Here is a 24,893-nt window from a genome sequence, read left to right on the forward strand (position 1 = left end):
CATTTTCACACCCTGTACCCATGTCTACATACATGCCATGTGTACACACAAAAACACCCATACTAAATATCACTCTTAACAACACACTTTGACAGGAACACGGGTCTTCATATTTTTGCATATCCAAATCTATGTAACACAGCTCAGTTCAGTTCAGTGGCTCAGTCTTCTCCAACTCTTTGTGACCCCATAGACTGCAGAACACCAGGTCTCCCTATCTATCACCAACTCCCAGAATATACTCAAACTCATGTCCATTGAGTCAGTGATGCCACCCAACCATCTCATCCTCTGTTGTCCCCTTCTCCACCTTCCTTCAATTTTTCCCAGCATCAGGGTCTTTTCCAGTGAGTCAGTTCTTCACACCAGGTGGTCAAAGTATTGGAGTTTCAGCTTCAACATCAGTTCTTCCAATGAATATTCAGGACTGATTTCCTTTAGGGTGGACTAGTTTGATCACCTTGCAGTCCAAGGGATTCTCAAGAGTCTTCTCCAACACCACAGTTCCAAAGCATCAATTCTTAGGTGCTCAGCCTTCTTTATAGTCCAATTCTCACACCCATACATTACTACTGGAAAAACCATGCCTTGACTAGACTGACCTTTGTTGGCAAAGTAATGTCTCTGCTTTTAAATGTCCTGTCAAGGTTGGTCATAAGTTTCCTTCCAAGGAGTAAACGTCTTTTAATTTCGGGGCTGCAGTCACCATCTGCAGTGACTTTGGAGCCCAGGAAAATAAAGTCAGCCACTGTTTCCACTGTTTCCCCATCTATTTCCCATGAAGTTATAGGACCGGATGCCATAATCTCAGTTTTCTGAATGTTGAGATTTAAGCCAACTTTTTCACTCTCCTATCACTTTCATCAAGAGGCTCTTTAGTTCTTTTTCACTTTCTGCCATAAAGGTGGTGTCATCTGCATAACTGAGGTTATTGATATTTCTCCCAGCAGTCTTGATTCCAGCTTGTGCTCATCCAGCCCAGCATTTCTCTGTACAGCGTTTCTATGTAACACAATCCTCTCTATACCCACAAATGCCCTCATACACACCCTAGTCCCCACACATCCACCCACATCCATTCATTTATAAACAAAATATGCATATTCATCACACCTAGAAACCTACCCACATCACACAAACTCACAAACATCTATACTCACACTTGTAAAAACAATATAATGCATTGTCCCTTATTCTTTCCATCAAAACAATCCTTTACAGCCTAGATGTCCATCAACAGATGAATGGATAAAGAAGCTGTGGTACGTATATACAGTGGAATAGTCAGTTCAGTTCAGTCACTCAGTCGTGTCCAGTTCTTTGCAACACCATGAACCACAGCACTCCAGGCCTCCCTGTCTATCACCAACTCCCAGAGTCCATCCAAACCTATGTCCATTGAGTCGGTGATGCCATCCAACCATCTCATCCTCTGTCACCCCCTTCTCCTCCTGCCCTCAATCTTTCCCAGCATCAGGGTCTTTTCAAATGAGTCAGCTCTTCACATCAGGTGGTCAAAGTATTGGAGTTTCAGCCTCAACATCAGTCCTGCTAATAAACACTCAGAACTGATCTCCTTTAGGATGGACTGGTTGCATCTCCTACTCAGCCATAAAAAGGAAAGCATTTGAATCTGTTCTAATGAGGTAGAAGAAGCTAGAGCCTATTAAACGGAGAGAAGTCAGCCAGAAAGAGAAACGTAAATATCGTATACTGACCCATATATATGGACTCTAAAGAGACGGCACTGATGACTCTATTTCCAGGGCAGCAGTGGAGAAACAGACATAGAGAACAGACCTATGGATGTGGGGGGAGGAGAGGAGAGAGAAGGGGAGATGTATAGAGAGAGTAACATAGAAATGTACAATACTATATATAAAATAGATAGCCAATGGGAATTTGCTGTGTGACTCAGGGAACTCAAACAGGGGCTCTCTGACAGGCTGAATAGTGGGATGGGGAGGGAGATGGGAGGGAGGTCCGGGAGGGAGGGGACATGGGTGTACCTATGGCTGACTCTTATTGATGTATGACAGAAAACCACAAAATTCTGTAAAGCAATTCTTCTTAAATGATCCAATCAAAAAATGGGCCAAAGAACTAAAAAGACATTTCTCCAAAGAAGACATAAAGATGGCTAACAAACACATGAAAAAATGCTCAACATCCCTCATAATCAGAGAAATGCAAATCAAAACCACAATAGATACCATTTCACACCAGTCAGAATGGCTGCTATCCAAAAGTCTACATGCAATAAATGCTGGAGAGGGTGTGGAGAGATGGGAACCCTCTTACACTGTTGGTGGGAATCCAAACTAGTATAGCCACTATGGAGAACAGTGTGGAAATTCCTCAAAAAACTGGAAATAGAACTGCCATATGATCCAGCAATCGCAGTCCTGGGCATACACACCGAGGAAACCAGAATTGAAAGAGACACATGTACTCCAATGTTCATTGCAGCGTTGTTTATAATAGCCAGGACATGGAAGCAACCTACATGTCCATCTGCAGATGAATGGATAAGAAAGCTTTGGTACATATATATAATGGAGTATTACTCAGCCGTTAAAAAGAATGCATTTGAACCAGTCCTAATGAGGTGGATGAAACTAGAGCCTATTATACAGAGTGAAGTAAGCCAGAAAGAAAAACACCAATACAATATACTAACGCATATATATGGAATTTAGAAAGATACAAATGATAACCCTGTATACGAGATAGCAAAAGAGACACAGATGTATAGAACAGTCTTTGGGACTCTGTGGGAGAGGGTGAGGGTGGGATGATTTGGGAGAATGGCACTGAAACATGTATATTATCATATGTGAAACGAATCGCCAGTTCAGGGTCGATGCATGTTACAGGATGTTCAGGGCTGGTATGCGGGGATGACCCAGAGGGAGGATAAGGGGAGGAGGGAGGTGGGAGGGGGGTTCGCGAGGGGGAACTCATGTACACCCAGGGTGGATTCATGTCAATGTATGGCAAAACCAACCAATATAATATTGTAAAATAATTAGCCTCCAATAAAAATTTAAAAAAAAAAATTTTTTAAAGAGCCCTTTAGGATATGAATAAGGAATCTTCAGAGTACTAAGCATGAGTGCAACCATCCTAGAAAATTTTCTGAAACTTCAAAGGAATAATTGATTATTTTCACTATTTTCCATTAGTGAGTATAATAGTCTACTTATTTTAAAATTGCTAATCCACACATGAATATTACTGATTACTCCCTACTAACCAAGATATTTGACTAATTAAAATATTATTGCATTCATTCAGCAATTATTGAGCACCAAGTATGTGTGAGACACACCATGGTAGACACAGTAGAAGATTAAACAAACAATAAAGGCAACCGAAACACAAACACAAGTAACTTCCAACACGATAGCAAAGTCATGACACCTGCATGACTGGAAAGGCCCCAGTGAGTGAGGGGACGAGCCAGGAGAAGGTACACAGAGACAAGACATTCCTGAAGCATCTGGTCCTAGAGAATGGGAAGACGCCAGTGCCACCAAGGCAACTTTGGGAAGGAAGTTTGGGAAGGAAGCTGCAGCACCTGGTTTGGAATGAACTTGAGTCATGGCTTGGCAGGACATCCAAATGGACATGCGCCCCAGGTGTCTGCAAATGAAGAGAGGGAGCCTATGGGAAAACACAGGGTGGAGACAGAGATATGAAGGCCATCCACTAGAGGGGATCACTTAGACAGTGACAACTCTGACATCAGAAAAGGAGCCACGGCAAAGAACACGAGAGGCAGCGCAACTCCTTGGGGAACACCACGTCCTACTTGGCCAGGTGACAGAAGCTCTCATTTTTTGCAACACAGACGTGCATCTCTATACATGCACCTCCTCCAGCATACAAGCCCCAGGGCACACACAGTGGGGCTGCACCAGCTTCTAGCTGTCTCCTGGATATAATCATTTCAAGTCAGGGAAGCTCAGTCACCCAAAGCAACAGAAATAATTGATCATCAACCCTTCAGCTTCCAATATTGACTGTTCGAGAAATGTGCATGCCTCAGAGAGTATGGCAGGGGAAGGGCCCCTGTCCTTAGACCTCAGTCATTTGTACAAAGGAACACCTAAAACTACTTTGTTGTGGGGGGAGGGTGACAGAAACAACGTGAAGCATCCCCAGTTTGATTTCAAATCCCCCAATTCTGGCTACATCCAGGCAAGTGACCACTGATTACCTGGAACCTATATCTCCTTCACTAGCTGTGTCTCAGTTTTTTGAAAGTGTTTTGAAACTTTTTTGAGAGTGTTTTTGAGAGAGCATTTGTGAAAGTGTTTTGAGAGAGTCCCATAAGTATAGGCATCTAAGTTTGTCAAAGGTTCTGAGAAGGCCCAAGGTAAAGACGCCTGGTTCCATTTGTGTTCCTAAATGCATTTGACTTGGGCATCTTCTTTAAAGAAAATTAGTAGCTCATTCTGAAGAGAAACTTTGGGGAAATACTGGGCTGTTGTTGTTTAGTCACTGAGTCGTGCCCAACTCTTTTACAGCCCCACGGACTGTAACCCGCCCGGTTCCTGTGTCCATGGGATTTCCCAGGCAAGAATACTGGAGTGGGTGGCCATTTCCTCCTCCAGGGGATATTCCTGACCCAGGGATCGAACCCACACCTCCTGCATTGGCAGGAGGATTCTTTACCACTGAGCAGCTAGGGAAGCCCAAAAAGACTGGACTACTTGATCTCTAAGATTCTTTCTGGCTGCACTGTTCCATGGACCTCTGAAAGTACAGGCACCCAAAAACACAGGGCTGGGCCTCGCAAGAAGTTAACCGTTCAGTCTCCTCTCCCAGGGAAACCAGCAGTCAAGGGTGATTGCCCAAAACCTTAGAGATGCAGCCTTAAAAGAATCAGCAGTTTCTTAGCCTCAATCAGACGCTCTCGGCTGCCTTTCAGGATCCCATGCAGGCTGATACCTGGGCTGGGTAAACAAGGTAGCCTCGGCCTTACCTCTTTAAGGACCCATATTACCTGTTTCTCCAGTGGTTCTTAGAGTTGGGCTGAGCAAGGCTGGGATCTGATCTCAGAGTGAGAAAAGTCCTCATTAACCATCTGCCTCCTCTCTCCTTTCTTAGTCTTGCTGCTTCCAAGGAGGCTGAAGCTGCTCGGTCTGCTTCCAAGCCCATGTCGCCATCCGATTTCCTGGATAAACTCATGGGGAGGACCTCTGGATATGACGCCAGGATCAGGCCCAATTTCAAAGGTAGATAAACTTGCCTTTCAGAGCCCCAGGGATCTGCTTTCCCAGATTGTGGCAGCAAGCCCACTGAATTGTATGCAGATGGTAAATACCCAGTATGAATTCCAAGATTCTCTCCTCTACCCCCAAGGCAGATACTGTTAGTCAATTCACCAAGGCCAAACAAAGCCTCAGACAGTCCAACTCAACAAGATCTCTGGTTGCCTGTGTGGGTACGGGAACTAAACCCACTTGCTAGCTTTACTAATGGACAAGAAGTGAACGCAGAATGGGGAGAAACAGGTTCAGGTTCTGCTTCGGGTACAAACTTACTCTCTGAGCTTGGATAAGCCTCCTCCTTTCTCTGGGCTTCAGTCTCCTGGCCTGGGCAGGGATGGAGAGGGCTATCGCTGTGTCCCAAAAGAGAGAAAGAGAGGACAAGATGAGCAAGTCCCCCACCTTACTTCTCCCCCAAGCAGCTGTACTTTTGTCTTAAATGAGAAGCTTCTAACTACAGTTCATCCACTGAAAGCTTCCCCTGGAATAACAAATAATTTTGGAACTGTCTCACCTAATAAGAGCCACAATTTCAAATGCCTAGTAAGATAATAGGGAGTGGTAGAGATATGGAAAAATAGTGGTGCAGGCCCCCGGAAAGTAGGCAGCCCCTCCATCCCCCCAGTCCCTGGTCACCCCACAGAACTGTGGGTCTTGTGCTGCCAGACCATCCAAAAGTCCAAGGAAAGCCACAAATCAAGATTTATGAGAAACTTCCTGAAACCTAACACATGTAAATACAAACAAAACATGTTTGGTAGCCAGATATGCCCTATGGGTAGGCCATTTATTAACCACAAATGAAGTGATCTGAGAAGCTTCTTCTGGCTCACAGTCCTCTGAGCTCTTATGTGTTACAACAAGAGCAGCCCGTTCCTGTCATCCACTAATGCCTCAGGAAACTGTAACCATCTCTAACTGCTGGGCAGGTTTCTGCATGCGCAGACTTGAGGACCTCCTTGGGAATCTGTGCACCCTGACCTTCCTCCCAGCACCCCTGCAAAAATCTTATTTCAAAGACCCACAGCCAACCCCCTGATCAATCCTTGATTCCAGATGCCCTTCCTTGCTGTTCCTTTTGGCTCAAGTCCAAGACCAAACAAGAGATGTGACAGCTGCTAACAACTTCCTAGTATCGGCTCCCCCAACCCCCTACCCTCCAAGTCCACTTCTCAGAGCACTCTGCGAATGGAAAACAGGCTGGGAGGTGCACTGAGGTTTGTTTGGGGGCCCAGTTCCCACACCTGTTGATGTCAAGGTGCTCTTGCTCCCCAGCACCTCACTCCTGAGGCCATTCTCTTCCAGGATTGTTAGCACCACCTTTCTTCCCTCAAAGACAATGAGTCGGCACACAAGCCCTTCACCAGAGTCAGTCTCAAACACCCAGAGTGGCCCAGCAGGTACGGCACACAATTGCAATAGGATGGGGGTAAGCAGAGAGAACCAGAAAGCACAGGCTCCGCTAAGGGCGGCCAGGTCTCAGTTCCTGCCAGGTAGGAATGCAGGCTCTGGGTGGCGTGCCTTCCCAGATGAGACTTAAGTCGGGGGGCGCGGGGGTTATGTGAAATCTTCCAAGTTGGCAGCTAAACCATATCGTTGGGAAACACTATTGGCCAAATCAAACACATCAGAGAAAACTGACCACCAGTTTGCATCTGCAGCTTCGCAGTTTTCAGGAATTCCATCCCCCCGCGCCCCCTCGTGGGTTCCTTCAGAACTCCAGCCTGAGTAGAAGTGCCTTGGTCTTGTCCATCTGCTGAACATGGGGGCAACCAAGTTTCATGTGCCAGTTATCCTTTGTGCATATCACTGTACTTGGCACATAGAAGGCCCACAGTAAACCCTTCATAAATGAACGCATGAGCAAATGACCCTAAAAATATGCTAGGTAGAACAATTAAGTGACTTACCCAAGTCATGCTGCGAGACTGGGGACTTTAACCCAGCTAGCTGCTCTGACTCAATTCTGTCTAATGCTAGTGATTTATTTAGTTGCTTACTCCCTGATTCATTTATTTACTTACTTACATAGCAGTGGACATAACCACTGAATCAGGGCCCTTTCCCTCCCCACCCTGAAAACATTATTCCAAACACTCAGACCCAAAACATACAGGACAAGACAATTCCTTGGGCCTTTCCCAACCCTGCACTATCTCTACCCCCTATAATCTCCTCTGACTTGGGCTCTGAGCAAAGTGCATCTTCTTGGAACCCCACCCCAGGTGAAGAGGAGCAAGAGCTCTACTTTCCCTTGTGGTGAGGGCTAAAACATTGATTGCAGGGCACCTCCTGCTTCTGAGCCCCATGGTCCCTTTCACACGTCCCAAAAGCCCCCCACAAACTACAGAGCTCCTGTACAGGCCAGGTAGGGTGGGCCCCTATAACCCCCAAGACAACAGGAAGGGGCCTGCCTTGTTTGAGGACCCCACAGAGTGATGAATCACTCAACAGTTTTGCCTGAAGACCTGGGTGCCAGGGAAAGTGGGCTCTGCAGAATACAGTGGCAGTGAAAATCGTAACACTGAGAGAGAGAGCTCGAAAACTGGATTCTGACCCTTCCACTACTTACCTGATGTCTGTGACCCAGATTAAATCATCTGGCACTTCTGGGCCTCTGTTCCTGCATCTGTGAAATGATCCAGGAGAACCAGGCCCTGCCAGCTTTGATATTCTGTATCTTCGCTAAGACTCTCTGTATCACAATGGCTCCCAGGATCAAGGGCACGGCCCAATGCAAACATACACACAAGACCAAAATTAAACTTTAATATTTAATGAAATACATACATTACACTGCTGCCAAAGGCAGCCAGATTGTAATTTTCTTGAGGATAATTTAATTTCAGATTTATTTCAATGAACCACACCTCCCCATGAGGTCCTTTTGGCTGGCGCCCTCTCACACACATAAATCAGGACCTAATTTATATGGGAGTCACAGCCCAGACACTGGCAGGGCCTGGGTGGAAACTCTGTGCACGTCATTTCAAGGCACAGGCAGTAACTCTTTGGGGCATCTTAATGGTATGAGGCTAAATGAAAAGAGAAACCTGGATCTGAGTCTAAATGAGGGGGGAAAAAAAAAACCTTAATGGGCCTTTGTTCTAGTGAAAGCAACCAAGAAGGCAGATTTCTGCTCAGCATAAGGAAAAAATTTTTAGCAGGCAGAGCTATTCAACTATGGAAAGTGCTGCTTGAGACGAAATGAGTTCCCCACTGCTAGAGGTGATCAAGCGCTCAGCCCTGAGTGAGTAGCAGTGGTTCCTAAACCCAGCTCTGCATGAGGATCACTCGGGCCACTCATTAAACAATAAACTCTGGGCTAATCCCTACAGATCTGGGTTCACTGGGTCTGGGATGGGGTTGAGGAATCTATAGTTTAACAAGTTCCCCAGGTGATTCTACGTCTGCACCTCAGTTTTGAGAAACAGTGGTTAGATGATCTTTCAGAAACACTCCTGTCCTACAATCCTATACAGTAACCTTGTAATTTAACTGAGGAGCTTCCATAAGGGAATTCCAAACCCATGGAGCTGAGAATGACTGCCCAGATCAAGATCTACTCTCCCAAGTTGATGGGGAAATTGCATCCCAGAAAATGGAAGGGGCATGCCTCAGAGAAAAGAGCCAGTGAGAGTTTAGGGCTGTGTCTCAAACACAGGGATCCTGGCAAGCCCTTGGAAGGAAAGCCTGGATTCTCACAGCAGGATTGAGTACCTTTCTATACCCCAGGATTTCTGAAAAGAAAAGAATCTTGGCTGAGTTTGGGTGAAATGCTTGGGCTAATTTTTCAAGATGAACAGAGAGGACTGGGTATAAGAAAAGTTGGCTTCAAGTCCTGGCTCCATCACTTGCTGGCACAGAAGCCCAGGTAAGCTACTGAAGTTCTCTGTGCTCTACTATGAAGCTGGGAATCTCATTGCTAGAGGGACCTAGCAACAATAATTTTGCCCTGCCTACCTCAGGACCTCATGGGGATCAACTAGAAAGTGGACCTGGAAAAAATTCACAAATGGCATGTTGCCATCTTGGTGAAGGATTATAACCTATTATCCAAGTCTGAACCCCCTTCAAAATCAGCTCAAGGTCATCATCACCTTCACAAGGGCTTCCCTAATGCCTCGCTCTTCAGAACCTCTCTCACACCTGGACTCTTACTGCTTATATAACTTTTACCAACAGCCTCACATTCTTTCCTGGTTATTTTATGCTGGCCCTCTTGCCAGCATGAGTGGAAACCCAGTGCTTAAAATCCTGGATTTTGCCACATTATGATCTTGAGCATGCCCCTTCCTTTCTCTGAACCTCTCTCCAAATGTACAGTCATTAAAACCACTAGCTTTTGAATTAGACCAATCTGAACTCAGGCTTGACCATTTACTAGCTGCGTGGCTGTGGACAAACAGCCTCTCTGAGCCTGCTTTCACATCTGTAGAATAATGGGAATAACCGTGTCTTCTCATGGAGCTACTGAGAAGACAGACTGAGATAACATTAGTAACACTCTCAGGGCAACAGCAAACCCTGCTCAGTAAATGGAAACTGATTGTACAAAATGAAGAGGCTGGGCTTCAGTTGGACAGAGGTCCTGCTAGCAACGAGATGCCAAAGGGCAAATAATCCTCCTCTTCTTTCCTACCCTTGCAGTAGGATTCAAAAAGCTTGCTTGGAAAGTATTTACCAAAGACTTATGGACTTCCCTTGAGGTTCCCTCTGGATTCCTCAGCTGGTAATTCCCATCAACGCCCTTTCAGACAATCATTCTTGGTTCAGAAGTTCAAGGCAAGGAACTTGCTGTTTCTTGCAATTCCCAAGATGGCCTCCAAATGTTGTAGCTGTAAATACATTCGGCCATAAATTAGAAGGCAGCCGGTGGGGTTTGGGGAAGGCATTTCAACCATATGGCAGGATGATGAATCATCCTGTGTTAATGAAAGTACATCTCAGCCTCTGGTGTTCTGTACCTGGTGCTCACTTGGGGACCTGGGAATCTGGCATAATGATGTGGCTACGAGTCCCTGCTGCCTAAGGGTGGGGTGGAGGACAAGTAAGGGTCTCCTCCACCAAAGGGGATCTATCCCTAAATTCAGCATTTCATGAATGGGTCTCGTCCAGGGGATTTTTTTCTTTTTTTTTTTTTTTTCGGGGGATTTTTTTCATGGCCATGGAGCTAAGCAGGAATCTCTTTTAATTGGCAGGTCCCCCAGTGAATGTCAGCTGCAACATTTTCATCAACAGCTTTGGTTCCATTGCTGAGACAACTATGGTGAGTGAGTCAAAGCACAGGCTGCTACTTTCTGCCTGGGAGATCTCTCCCCCTGAAATATTTACCCTCTGTACTGGTCTCGCTTGAGGAGGTGGGAAATCTGGTGTTTTTCAGGGCTTCATGGGATTTGGACATTTTTACTGTCCTGCTCAATGTTTTGAGTAAAGACATATATCTGAAAATCGCCAAGGAGCTAGGGGGCTAGCACATGCTAAACACTCAGGATTACAAAAGCAAAATTCTATCAAGAGGTGAAAGTTTTAGATTAAAAGAAAATATAAAGACCTGCTTGTAAGTTTAAAATTCAGCTGCAGAATAGAAAAAGACAGGTTATACAAGCTGAGATGGGTATACTTGGTTGATTCTTCTATGTTTGTATATATTTTTAAATTCCCACAGTGAAAATTTTAAAATAAATCTGTTATAGTAGAAAAAATTCTAGAAGGAAAAATAACCAAAATGTTAATAGCAATTATCCCTGAATCATAGTCTTATGGAGGATTTCATATCCTTTAGTATTTTTATATTTTTCTAATTTCTGCAAGGAGTAAATCTTATGTTAATAAATATAAATAAATGTAATGCTACTTTAAAATATTTTTCTCAATGCTTGAAAACAAAAAAGCAATTGAACTTGTTTTGAAGGGTGCAATATAGCTTGTGAGAAAATAATTAAAGCGGCCTCAAATCAACTCTTTATGAGCAGAGTGAGAAGCAGTCAATCACCAAGTCCTATAGATGTTGCTGCTGCTGCTGCTAAGTCACTTCAGTCGTGTCCGACTCTGTGTGACCCCATAGATGGAAGCCCACCAGGCTCCCCCGTCCCTGGGATTCTCCAGGCAAGAACACTGGAGTGGGTTGCCATTTCCTTCTCCAATGTGTGAAAGTGGAAAGTGAAAAGTGAAAGTGAAGTTGCTCAGTCGTGTCCGACCCTTAGCGACCCCACGGACTGCAGCATACCAGGCTCCTCCATCCATGGGATTTTCTAGGCAATAGTACTGGAGTGGCTTGCCATTGCCTTCTCCGCCTATAGATGTTACTGCCTTCAAATCCTCTAAACCATCCATCCCTGGATGCCCACCTGCTCCTAGTCTAGCTCAGGCTGCCACGGTGCCTTGCTCACATTACTGCAAAGTGTCCCCAACTTGCATCTTGCCCCCTCCGATCTATTCTTCCTCACACTGTGGTCTTTCTAAGATACATACCTAACCACACCGGTCCTCTGCTTTAACACCTCCCCATTGCCCCCTCACCTTCAGCATCAAGCTTGCAAGCCCCCTCTGACTCTGGTTGGCTGCATCTCTTTCCTCTCACTTCCCATTCTGGAAGAATGGAATTGCTCAGCCTTCTCCACCGGGGAGGCGCTTGCTCTCTGGTTTCCAGCCTTCTCTTGATGCTGCAGAGGCCTCTGCCCAGGGCCTCCCCTCCAGCTTCCTTTCCACTGCCCACCCCCAGATTCCCTTATCTCTCTGCTTAGGATGACCTCCCCAGGAAGCCTTCACACTCTAACACGCATGTACACGTGTGTAAGTTCATGTGTGCGCTTGACCTAATGCTGGGATGGGTTCCTTCTACCCATTCTCGCGATGCGTGCTACGATCCCCACTGAACGCACCGGCCGTGCATTCTCACACTCTCACAGTCTGCCCGTGTGTCCCTCCTCTCACTGAGATGCAGTTCAGTTCTCTGGGGGCCAGAATCTTGTCTCACTTCCCGCGGCAACCTCAGCACCTGGCACAGTGATTTAATAACAGGTGCTCAGTAATGTTTTTAAAATAAGTAAGCCAAATCTGATATATTGTCTGTTGATTCAAACCATTATTTGGTCTGAAATATTTATGCCCAATTAGATCTAACCTTTTAGTCCCAGATTGGCAAAAATTGCTAAGTTCTATATGTCATGGGGCAAATGGTCCAAAATCTATCCTTTTGCAGAGAGGTCTGTTTTAATATGGTTAAATCAAGCAATCAAAGTCCCTAAAACTAATAGGCCTTTTATCTCCATGTGGAGATCATCCTGCCTATCAACTAGAACAAGCATAGCTGCTTTTCACTGGACCTCCAGGTCCAAAAGCCAAGTCGTTCCACCCTGTGAATGGATGCCTTCTCAGAGCTCCTAGTGAACCCCTCTGCTGTTCTTCTCCCTCCCAGACCAGACATGCATGGACATCTGCATCATTCATAGTGCGTGTGGCAAATGTTGAAACTTCCACTCTTCTTCCAAAATGGTAAAGAGTTATCAAACCAAGTCACAATTTACATATGACCCCATTACATAAGGAACTTGGTTATTTGAGACAGGTGTACGTATCTGCACTCCAACCCCAACCCTGCTTTCCTATAACAGTCGCACAGAAATCTATTTCCTTATTACAGATTACTAATGGAGTACTGGTTTGCCCTTGTTTTGCATGGTGGTTAAAAGCTGAGGCTCTGAAGGAAACCTGGATTCACTCACTTTATGTAAGAGGCTGATCTGCTTTGTTATCTTTAAGCTTCAACTTTGTTGTCTGTAAAATCCCAGTGGTGATTAATATACTACTTCACCAAGTCAATTTTTTTGCCTCCTGAAGTTATTATGGATGGAAATTATAAGCAGGAAAGCGTTTCTCAGAGTAAATGCTTTGTAAGTGCTCTTACTGTTTCCAATGACAACGGTGAGAATGATGGGGGCAGTGATGGGGGCTCTGGGCATTGAAGCCCCAAAGTCACCCCAGATTAGTTGTGTGATCCTGAGCAATTCCTTGACTTCTCTGCGCCTTAGTTTTCCCTTCTCCAGGATATCCTGTGTACCTCTTCAGTCTTTATTCCTGCTACATATGCTTTCTACAGAGACAGTACAGCAATTAGAACACAGTCTTTCGTGCCCAGACGAAATTTGAGACTCAGCTCTGTGGACATGCACAGGGTAGCCTAAGTCAGCCTCCTCCTTTGTAGAGCAGGGGACCAAGAGCATCCACCTGGGACTGTTGTAAGGATTGGGAGATAAGCCATGGAAGTGCTGAGCACAGGGTCGGACACAAAGTACACACACAGTGAATGGTAGTTATTCTTTTCAGATGCCACTCGTAATTGTCAACAGCTTTCACATTCATTCTCTCACTTCATTCCTTCACCAAATTCGCACTCGGAAAACCACTCTATGAAGCAGACTTGGCAGACACAATGCTCCCCAGTGTACAGCTGAGGAAATGGAGATTTGGAGACACCCCCATCCCAGAACTAGTTAGTGACCGAGCAGGAATTAGGGTCCAATTCTCATAACTGCCAGGAAACCATCCCTGAGAAAAAGACATGTAAAAAAGGCAAAATGGTTGAAGAGCGCAGACATGGGAAATTGAGGGACCCCAGGCCCACAAACACACTTAAGCAACAACCTAAGTGTTATCCAAAGTGGAAACCCAAACTCAAATCATGCCAGGCTCAGCTTGGCTCAGGAGAAAACAGTACTGAAAATGGAGGCAGCCAACGAGGGGAGGAGCCCAGAGAGAGGGCTGCCTGGGGCAGAGATAAATAATGTTTAGACAGAACGTGAAGGACTGGCAGTGAGGTAGGTGCTTCTTTGGGAATGGGCCACAGCTGACACAGTTTTCTCTTTATTAACTAAAGTTAATCCAAAGTAGAGTTTTCATTTTCTGCCTTCCACATTCAGGAATACTATGATTATTTTTTCCCTATGGGGTTCTTAATTATCAATATGTATTTAATTTACATTGCAGATAATTCAGGAGAAAACCTAAAATCTCAGAGATAGAAAAACTACCGGTAGATTTCAGACTGCTGAAAGGGAGTCCAATGTCTAAAGTGGTGGGTGCGACAGAAACCCAGGTCCAGGCCTCCTTGCGATGGCCAAGAGTTCCACTCCCCTTCTTTCTCCCCTAGATCTCACCGACCAAACCCTCTGGATCACTTTCCCATTCAAGCCTCTTTCCTTGTCACTCAGAATATGCTTAGAGAACAAGACTGCATTCAAAAGCAAGACTATAGACTTGTATTAATATGGAACACTAAAAAGGGCAACGACCACACATTAAATGCTACTGTGTGTCAGGCATTATGCAGAGCACTTCCATGTGTATCATCTTATTTACACCTCACAACAACCCCCATGAGGCAAGACACGTTGTCTCCATTTTTGTTGTTGTTGTTTAGTCGCTAAGTCATGTCCAACTCTGTGACCTCATAGTCTGTAGCACACCAGGCTACTCTGTTCTCCACTATCTCCCGGAGTTCGCTCACATTCATGTCCATTGAGTTGGTGATGCTATCTAACCATCTGATATTCTGCTGCCCCCTTTTCCTCCTGCCCTCAATCTTTCCCAGCATTAGTGTCTTTTCCAATCAGTCAGCTCTTTGCATCATGTGGCCAAAGTATTGGAGCTTCAGCATCAATCCTTTCAATAAATATTCAGGGTCGATTTCCTTAGGATTGACTGCTTTGATCTTCTTGCAGTCCAAGGGACTCTCCAGAGTCTTCTCCAGCACCACAACTCAAAAGCATCAATTCTTTGGCACTCAGCCTTCTTTGTGGTTCAATTGTCACATCCATATATGAGAACTGGAAAAATTATAGCTTTGACTATATGGACCTTTGTTGACAAAATGATGTCTCTGCTTTGTAACACGCTGTCTAGGTTTGCCATAGTTTTCTTTCCAAGCAGCAAGTATCTTTTAATTTAATGACTGCAGTCACCATCTGCAGTGATTCTGGAGCCCAGCAAAATAAAATCTGTCACTGCTTCTACTTTTTCCCCTTCTATTTGCCATGAAGTGATGGTACCAGATGCTATGATCCTAGTTTTCTGAATTTTGAGTTTTAAGCCAGCTTTTTAACTCTCCTCTTTCACCTTCATCAAGATGCTCTTTAGTTCCTCTTCACTTTATGCCATTAGAGTGGTATCATCTGCATATCTGAAAATGTTAGTCGCTCAGTTGTGCCTGACTCTTTGCAACCCCATGGACTGTAGCCTGCCAGGCAAGAATACTGGAGTGGGTAGCCATTTCCTTCTCCAGGGGATCTTCCCGACCCAGGGATCAAACCCAGGTCTCCTGCATTGCAGGTAGATTCTTTATCACTTGAGCCACTGGGGAAGCCCATATCTACATATCTGAGGTTGTTGGTATTTCTCCCACCAATCTTGATTCTAGCTTGGGATTCATCCAGCCTGGCATTTCACATGATGTACTCAGCACAGAAGTTAAATAAGTAGGGTGATAGTATACAGTCTTGACATACCCCTTTCCCAATTTTGAACCAGTCTGTTGTTCCATGTCTGGTTCTACAGATTTCTCAGGAGGCAGATAAGGTTGTCTGGTATTCCCATCTCTTTAAGAATTTTTCACAGTTTGTTGTGATCCACACAATCAAAGGCTTTAGTGTAATCAATAAAGCAGAAGTAGATGTTTTCCTGGAATTCACTTGTTTTCTCTACGATCCAACAAATGTTGGCAATTTGATCTCTGGTTCCTCTGCCTTTTCTAAATCTACTTGTACATCTGGAAGTTCTCAGTTCATGTATTGCTGAAGACTAGCTGGAAGGATTTTGAGCATAATCTTGCTAGCATGTGAAATGAGTGTAATTGTGTGGTAGTTTGAGCATTCTTTGACATTGCACTTCTTTGGGATTAGAATGAAAATTGACCTTTTCCAGTCCTGTATCCACTGCTGAGTTTTACAGATAAGAAAACTTAGAAAGAAAAAAAAAGAAAACTTAGGCTCAGAAAGGTTAGGTCCCTTGCATAAGGACAAACAGCTAATCGGTGGCAGAAGTAGGAATTGAAGTCAGCTATCACCCCAAACCCCATGTTCTCCTGAGCCAAATATAAACACTTAATGTCCGGATATTTGGGATTATGCAGCCCTTGCTTGTTCTTTTTTCATCATAAGGAAGTCAGAGCTGAAAGGGAACTTCACTGAACAGACATGCCCAGGCTCCCATACTTCCAGCCCAGGGCTCGGCCTCACCAACCACGCAATGAGCTGGTCGTGCACCCTGGGTCCGTGGTAATATGGTCACAGTCCCAATGTCAGAAACTTTCCAGGCTGTGTCTGTTCTCTAAGAGCAGCAGGAGTGCAGAGCAGCTCTATAACTAGCTGGAGTCCCCAGGCCTGACTGTCTGCCTCCCAGGGCCCAGCTTTATTCACCAGAGCTGAGAGTAGGCAGGCAGCCAGCAAAGCAACAGGGGTCTCCATCCATTCCTGACGGGGCAATGCTGAGGCTGGCTGACCTTCATTCGACCTCTGGAACGATTCTGAGTCTGTGCAAAAAGACGAAAGTAGAAGTTGGGACAGGAAAGTAGGAAGGAGAAAGGGAAGGGGGGGTGCTGGTCTACAGCAGTACCTCCAGCACTCTCTAAGACAAAAATGTGGACCTAGGACCTCAACGGGACCAGCCAGCTTGTCTGACCACACATGCTTATGGGGGCGCATCAGTGTGTGCTCTGCAGCATCTATATGTCATTGGAGGATGGGCATGAATGCATACGTTGCAAGACCATACGTGTGTGCAAATGCACACATAGGCCTGTGTACCTGTGCACACTAGTTTGAATATATTTAGACAGGAAGTTAACACTACCCTCAGTCATGTCCGACTCTTTTCGACACCATGGACTGTAGCCTGCCAGGCTCCTCTGTCAATACAATTCTCCAGGCAAGAATACTGGAGTGGGTTGCCATTTATTTCTCCAGGGGATCTTCCTGACCCAGGGATCGAACCCAGGTCTCCTGCATTACAGGCAGATTCTTTACTGTCTGAGCCACCAGGAAAGCCCATATAGACAGGTAACCTCAGAGAGAAAAGTGTCTGATCACGTATGGATTTGAACATAAGTAGGTATACTCCTATGGTTATAATCGCACATGTGAACATGTGTAATGGGGATGTGCATGTATCTGCATGTGTGTGTAAGAATATGTGAAAGTGGTTAAGAGTGAAAACACATGATGAGTATTATTTTCAGTTATGTAACTGTGTGGATATTTGTGACTATAGATGCAGGCATTTGAGTATGTATCAGCATTTGAGCCATCATGCAAACATAATTCTGTGTGCGTGCATATGTGAATGTATGTACATACAAAAAGATGTGAATAAATGAAAGAATATTTCAATGTGTATTAGCATGTGGGTGTGAGTGTACAGTGTGCAGGTGTCCATGTGAGTGTGCACACGTGGGGACACACACACAGCTGGAATTCATGTGGAACTCAGTGTCAGCAGATGGGAGACAGAATGTGCGTGTGTGGCTACTGACGTCCTTTGGCCACGAATCCCGGCATTTCCATGATAAGCACGTGTGCTCCAGCCTCTCTTGCCAAGGGTTGGGCTAGCCTGGCATAGAGACAGGCACACTGTGGCCAGGACCCCTGGCAATAGGTGACAACTTAGCCAACTAGAGCCCACAGGCCTGGCCTTATTTGTAGATATTAGGGGAGAATTGGACAGAGCCCTGAACCAGGAAACAAGAGACCAGTGTTTGAGCTCTGGCTCTGCCACTGTCTAATACCACTGAGACTCACTTCTCCCTTGACACCTGGCTGTAGGAATGGAGTAGGAATATACAAGAAATGGGTATGAGAGTCCTTTATGAATGCTACAGAAATGTGACAGATTATTAACTACTAAAATAATCGGCCACAGTCACCAATACATAAGCCTAAGGGTTTTTTCCCCCCTTCTGTTCCCTATTTATTCATTTATTGTTTCCACCCCCATTTTTAAGGTCCTATACTGAATGTACTGAAGACAGCATTACATAGGCTCAAGGGATATAGATCAGCTTTACTCACACTAGGCTAGGCTTTCCTGTACCAACAAACACCACCCAAAACCCTAGAGTCTTAAAACCACAAAGACTGACATATCCCTCTTCTACAGTCTGCCACAGATATGGGGGACCCTCCAGGACTACTGTCCTCCACGTCATGGCTGAGCCTTGCATTTCCACATTGACACATGGTTTCACATTTGCTGTGCAAAGAAAGCATTAAATGGTAGCACACTGGCAAGTTAATGCTTTCCACCCAGCAGTGACATCTACCACCTCTGCTCACATTTCACTAGCCAAGGAAAGCCTCGTGGCCCTATCTGAAAAAGACTGTAATCCTTCCATAAGGAAACAGACACCAGACATTTGTGACTAGTAGGGCCCTGCTTTTAAGGAGTCTCTTAGAGAAAGGAAACCAGAGATGAGACCACAGTGTGATGGGTGCAATTACAGAGGTGTGCATAGGACACTGCTGGAACACAGAGAGTGGCCGCAGCCAGAGGCAAAGCTGGGCGTGCTTACTGAACATGCACGAAGCGCCGGGTGCTATGAAAATGCCATGGTGTGGTTTTGAGTAGCTTGTTTTTTTTTGGAGTAGAAGTCTGATCATGGTTCTCTCCATGTTAAAACCTTCCAGGAGAGAATGGCTTAGTGGAATAACCCAAAGAGAAGGGGTTTAAAAACTGGTGTGTGTGTTCAACAGTATTAAAAGAGGAGACCGTCAACTAAGAAAAGAAAACTCTGTTCAGTGGATTTGGTGATGGGATGTGAGAGGAGGGAAACATGTATGAAGGTAGGGAATGCAATTCAGGGACATGAAGAAAGCAGAAGACAAAAATATGAGAAGACACTGGGAAGATAATTCTTTCACAAAGCTTACTGTGGAAAAAAGTGAGGTGATGGTGGTGGTGGTGGTGGTGGTGGTCATTTATTGAGCATTTTTCTAAAAATCAGGCATTGGTGGTTAGTAAATTACAGAGATTATTTCATATAAACTTCCGCTGCTGCTAAGTCGTGTCAGTTGTGTCCGACTCTGTGCGACCTCATAGATGGAAGCCCACCAGGCTCCCCAGTCCCTGGGATTCTCCAGGCAAGAACACTGGAGTGGGTTGCCATTTCCTTCTCCAATGCGTGAAAGTGAAGTCTGCTCAGTCGTGTCCAACTGTTAGCGACCCCACGGACTGCAGCCTACCAGGCTCCTCCATCCATGGGATTTTCCAGGCAAGAGTACTAGAATGAGGTGCCATTGCCTTCTCCGTTCATATAACCTAACAATTCCATTTTATAGATGAGGAAACTGAAGCTCAGAGTCACCCAAGCTTTTTCAGCCAATAAACGTCCTCACTAGTTATGGGGTAAGAGGAGAGGCTACAGTGCCAAAGGGAGGCAGGGTCATGGGAAGACATGACCTTGTGCTGGTCTTTTGCACTCAGATTTGGATAACAAGTAGGATTTGTGCAATTCTATCAGAATGGGTATCTCAAAAGGTCTTGGCCATCCATCCTTGTGGATATTTGGAAATGAGAGTTCAAGATGTATGAAAACAGCTTCCACGTAAGGAGATTAAATGTCCTTATGTCTAACCATAAAAGTTAACACGTTGTTTAGGAAGCAGTTACTTCTCAATGCCAGCCTACTTCTGGGATCGATTGACTAAATTGAATCAACTGATTGAATTGAATTGGGATCAGTTGACTGAATGAATTGATTTTGAATCATACAAGATAGAACTTAAGTCCATCTACTTCTTTCCAACTCTGCTGCTGTCAACTCTAGTTCAGCTTGGCACCATCTCTCTCCTGCTTGACTAAAAGGGCCTCTTAACTGGCCTCCCTGCCTTCTTTCCTCCCATCCTCACCACTTCCTATAGCGCCAAGAGGGAGCCTTTTAAACCCTAAATCAGATCACAGCACTCTGCTTCAAATTCTACAACAGCTTCTTAATCCTTCTACTACGGCCTGCTCCTTCTGTCCAGAAAAATATTCGCATGAATACTCTCATTCTTTCAGGTCTCAGCTATCTTTTCAGAGGTCCTTCCCAACTCCCTATCTAAAAATGTCCCCCATTCCAGTCACTGTCGCTTCATGTTCTATTATCTTCAGTTATATCTAAAAAGTAACAGTTTGCTTGTTAGTGTGTGATGTTGTTTGCTTTCTTGTTGACAGTGGGGACCCTGTCTCTCTCAGTCATCCCTATATTTCCAGTATCCAACACGTTGCCTGAACCAGAGGAGTTCAGTCAATATTTGGGGAGAGAATTAACCTTGAAGGTTCTCCAGTTGAACCCCCATCTGTTGTCAGAATCACTGCCACAGACATTGTGGTTTCGGCTTGCACACGTCCAGTGATGGGAACCCCTGCACCTCTCAAGGCAGCCCATTTCATCTTGGGACACCTCTTACATCTCCGTTTGCCCAGGGCTTTCAATCTGATGCTGGGGCCACAGAGAACCAATCTATGCACCTGACAGCCCTTCCACAATCTGAGGTCAGTCCCCTCACTCCCTCCCAACACCCGGCTCCCTCGGTCATTCTCACTGGTTCTCAGTCTCTTTGCCTCTGGGGTGCTCTCCCAGTACAGCCAGCGTGTCAATTTCCATCTTGAGCCAAAAGGCCAAGAAATGAACCCAGGCCCCGAGGAGTGCTCAGAGTAGAGTGCTCTGGGACCATGCCCCTCCAGACTCTGGGTTAGTGGGCTTCAAAGCATTGTTTTTAACAGCAGCTGCATACCACAGTTCATTCTTAAGCTGAATCTTTTTTTCCCCACATCTCTTTTTTTTTTTATTGAAGTATATAATTGCTTTACAATGTTGTGTTAGTTTCTTCCATATACCATGCATACGTGTATTCCCACCCTCTTGAGTCTCCCTCTCACCGCCCCCCATTCCACCCCTGTAGGTCATCACGAAACACTGCGCTGAGCACACAGCAGCCTCCCGCTAGCCGTCTGTTTTTCACGTGGTAGGGTGTATATGTCAATGCTACGCTCTCAATTGGTCCACCCTCTCCTTTCCCCGCCACATTTACAAGTCCATTCTGTGCGTCTGTGCCTCTGTTCCTGCCCTGCAAAAAGGTTCATCAGTACTATTTTTCTAGATTCCACATATATGTGTTAATATATAATATTAGTGTTTCTCTTTCTGACTTACTTCACTCTGTGTGACAGACTCTAGGTTCATCCAGATTGCTACAAATGACCAAATCCCATTCCTTTTTATGGCTGAGTAGTAGTCCATTGTATATATGTACCACATCTTTATCCATTCATCTGTCAATGGACATTTAGGTTCCCTCCATGTTCTGCCTATTGCAAACAGTGCTGCAATGAACATTGAAGAGAACCACATGGTGCAGTGGTAAAGAATCCACCTGCAAGGCAGGAGACCCGGGTTCTATCCCTGGGTTGGAAAGATCCCCTGGAAAAGGAAATGGCAACTTACTCCAGTATTCTTGTCTGGAGAATCCCATGGACAGAGGAGCCTTGTGGGCTACAGTTCATGGGGTCGCAAAGAGTCAGGCATGATTGAGCGAACTCGCATCTCTTATGTTTCCTGCATTGGCAGGAGAGTTCTTTACCACTAGCGCCACCTGGGAAGCCCACCTATAGGTCTACCTCATTCTTAATGCTCTACACACCCTCAACTTTAGAAACATTACAATGGTTTATTATTATTACATTCAATACATGACAAAATTATTTTAATCAATATTTCCAGATTTACAGCCTACCTATAAAATTCCACGGTCTGGACATAACATCTTTCCATGGTATTTAACCACTCTTCTCTAAGCTTATGAAGCTTTCACTACTACAAACAAGTGTCACAGTGAATAGTCTTGGACATGACTCTTTGCATGTTTCCTTAGAATATGTCACTGAAGGGGGATTACTTTATCAAAGGACCTGCACTATTGTGACAAATATTATTGCCCAAATCACTTCCAAAGAAGCTTCAATAATTGACTGTCCCCACAACAGTGTTTTTATCCTTGCCAACTCAAGATATTACCAAGCTTTTAAATTTTACCAAATGAGATTTAATGGTATTTCATTGTCATTTTTAATTTTCACTCTAGTTTCTCAGTGAATTTGAGTATCTTTGCTTTTTTGTTTGCCTGTTTTTACATACTGGGCAATTTGAATAAAGGCTTCCCAGTTGGCTCAGTGGTAAAGAATCCACCTGCCAATGCAGGAGACAGAGAAGACACAGGTTTGATCCCTGGGTTGGGAAGATCAGTCCCTAGAGAAGTGAACGGCAACCACTCCAGTATTCTTGCCTGAAGAATCCCATGGACAGAGGAGCCTAGTGGGCTACAGTCCATGGGGTCACAAAGAGTTGGACATGACTGGGCAACTGAGCACATATGCACAATTTGAATAATATTATAAGTCCCCTCTTTTATATGTACCTCCATAACCCATTTGGAGTTTAGTTTGCTTTAAAGTAGTTGATGATGGTTTAACTCTATTTTTCTCTGATTAGATAATTTTCCAGCATTATTCTTAGCAGCCATTATTTCTCCACTGATTAGAAATGCTGTCTTTAAATGCCATTTCCTCCTCCAGGGGATCTTCCTGACCCAGGGATCAAACCCTCACCTCCTGTGCCTCCTGCACTGCACGTGGTCTCTTTACCCACTGAGCCAACTGGGAAGCCTATATATATGGTGGGCTACAGAAATAGCTGTGTGTATAAATAGTCTCAGTTTATTGTCCCATTGCCCTGTTTTCTATGTCCAGGAGAAAAAATTCCTCTGTTGTTCCTCCTTTATAAGGTTTTATTGTCATTTCTAGTCTATTTTCTTTTTCATATGAACTGTAGAATCAGTTTGTTGATCCTATGAAAATTGCCTCAGAGTTTAACTGGGACTGCAATGAATGTATAGATTCATTTGCAGAGAGCTGACATATTAATAATACTGTATGAATGTGGTATGTCTCTCCATTTATAGAGATATTCCGTTATGCCTTTTAGTAAAGTTTTGGAATCATTTTGTCACATATACAAACAAGGATCTTATCCACGATGCTAACCAACCTCACACAATATTCAGAAGTTATAACTTCTCTATATATACACACAAGTCACACATTTCCTGTCAGGTCAGTTCTGAATATTGTGTGAGGTTGGTTAGCATCGTGGATAAGACCCTTGTTTGTTGCTTTTTCCAGCACACTTTCAGGCTGCCCACACAGCTAAGACTAGGTCACTTACACTCTGGAGTCGAGGAAATCCAAGACAAAGTCTAGTAAATATCATCCAGTTAGACATAGCTCAACACTTCACAAAACCTTGGTAAACTGAAGACTGAGAGAAAGCTAAGAAGCAAGGCCTCACATTTGCTTTTAGAGTCTGTTCAAGGCAGGAAACAGGTTATGGCTAGTCTTGGTATGGTCTGCTAGATGGCTCTCTCCAAGACTCCACCAAGGGAGGCATCACGGTCTTGAATTTACAGCAGCACAGGGTTGGCACTCCATCAGGTCAGATTCAGGAAAGCTGACTAATGACAACCAAACGCATGAAAGACTGAAGTGGGTAAATAAGACCACCAAGTCATTTTAATGTATGATGGGACTTCCCATTCCAATAATAGCATGCGCGTGTCCTCCATGAAAGCACTCTCTTACCCCTCTCCCAGTACCAAGAAAGCACATCAAAAGTCGCTTTTGACATACTAAACTGGAGGAAAAGAAGGTTTTGAGGAAATTTCATCTGGGCCAGAGACAGGTCTAAGATGTCAACCTTGTCTCACCGCCTAGAAACCCTCTTTTCAGGGACTTCCCTGGTGGTCCAGTGGTTAAGAATGCAGGGGACATGGGTCTGATCCCTCGCCAGGGAACTGAGATCCACATGCCTTGGGGCAACCAAGCCTGCAACTACCTAGTCTGCACGCCGCAGCTGGAGAGAAGTCCGTGCACTCTAACGAAAGATTCCGCGCTCTGCAACTAACACCTGACACAGCCAAATAAACAAATAAATACTTCTTAAAAAAAAAACACACAACTGTTTAGTGATGAAAAAATTAGTGCTCCCCCAAGCAGGGTGACCCTGCTCTCCAGATGATGCAAATTTACCAATCACCAAACCCCTGATCCTCAAACTGCCCTTTCTTGTACCACTGAAAGAATGTCTTCAATATGTTTATATAATAGTTCTCTAAACAAGACATGATACAATAAATTAGGGTTGCACTGATTAAATCACAAGCAGAGGCCTGTTATAAATCACTGAGATTACACAGGGGTCATTGTGATTGGTGCTGAGCCTTGCCGAAGTTCTCTGCTGCATGTTCATCTCTGCTGTTAGTTTAACTCTCAGAGGTCAACCTTATTTCCTGTATTTCCAAGTTTTCTAGTGGTTCAGCTAACTTTTATACCCTGTACTGCCAATATTGGGCTTCCCTGGTGGCTCAGTGGTAAAGAATCTGCCTGTCAATGCAGAAGACACAGGTTCAATCCCTGGGTCAGGAAGATTCCTTGGAGAAGGACATGGCAACCCACTACAGTATTCTTGCCTGGGAAATGCCATGGACAAAGGAGCCTGGCGTGCTGGTGTCCATGGGGTCACAAAGAGTCGGA

At 44.8% G+C, this 24,893-nt stretch overlaps 1 protein-coding gene across 2 annotated transcripts in view; it reads left to right on the top strand.

Moving 5' to 3' along the window:
• GLRA1 (glycine receptor alpha 1) overlaps positions 1 to 24,893 on the top strand; it is an 88,242-nt gene that overhangs the window by 33,003 nt on the left and 30,346 nt on the right. For both annotated transcript variants that reach the window (XM_088838359.1, XM_055430132.2), the window contains exons 2-3: positions 5,116 to 5,243; positions 10,478 to 10,545. In XM_088838359.1, coding sequence (XP_088694485.1) covers positions 5,116 to 5,243; positions 10,478 to 10,545 — 196 coding nt within the window. The remainder of the gene's footprint in view (positions 1 to 5,115; positions 5,244 to 10,477; positions 10,546 to 24,893) is intronic.

Source organism: Moschus berezovskii, chromosome 8 (genome assembly GCF_049115385.1).
Source record: "Moschus berezovskii isolate FMDL1 chromosome 8, NW_MosBer_1.0, whole genome shotgun sequence".
Lineage (NCBI taxonomy): Eukaryota > Metazoa > Chordata > Mammalia > Artiodactyla > Moschidae > Moschus > Moschus berezovskii.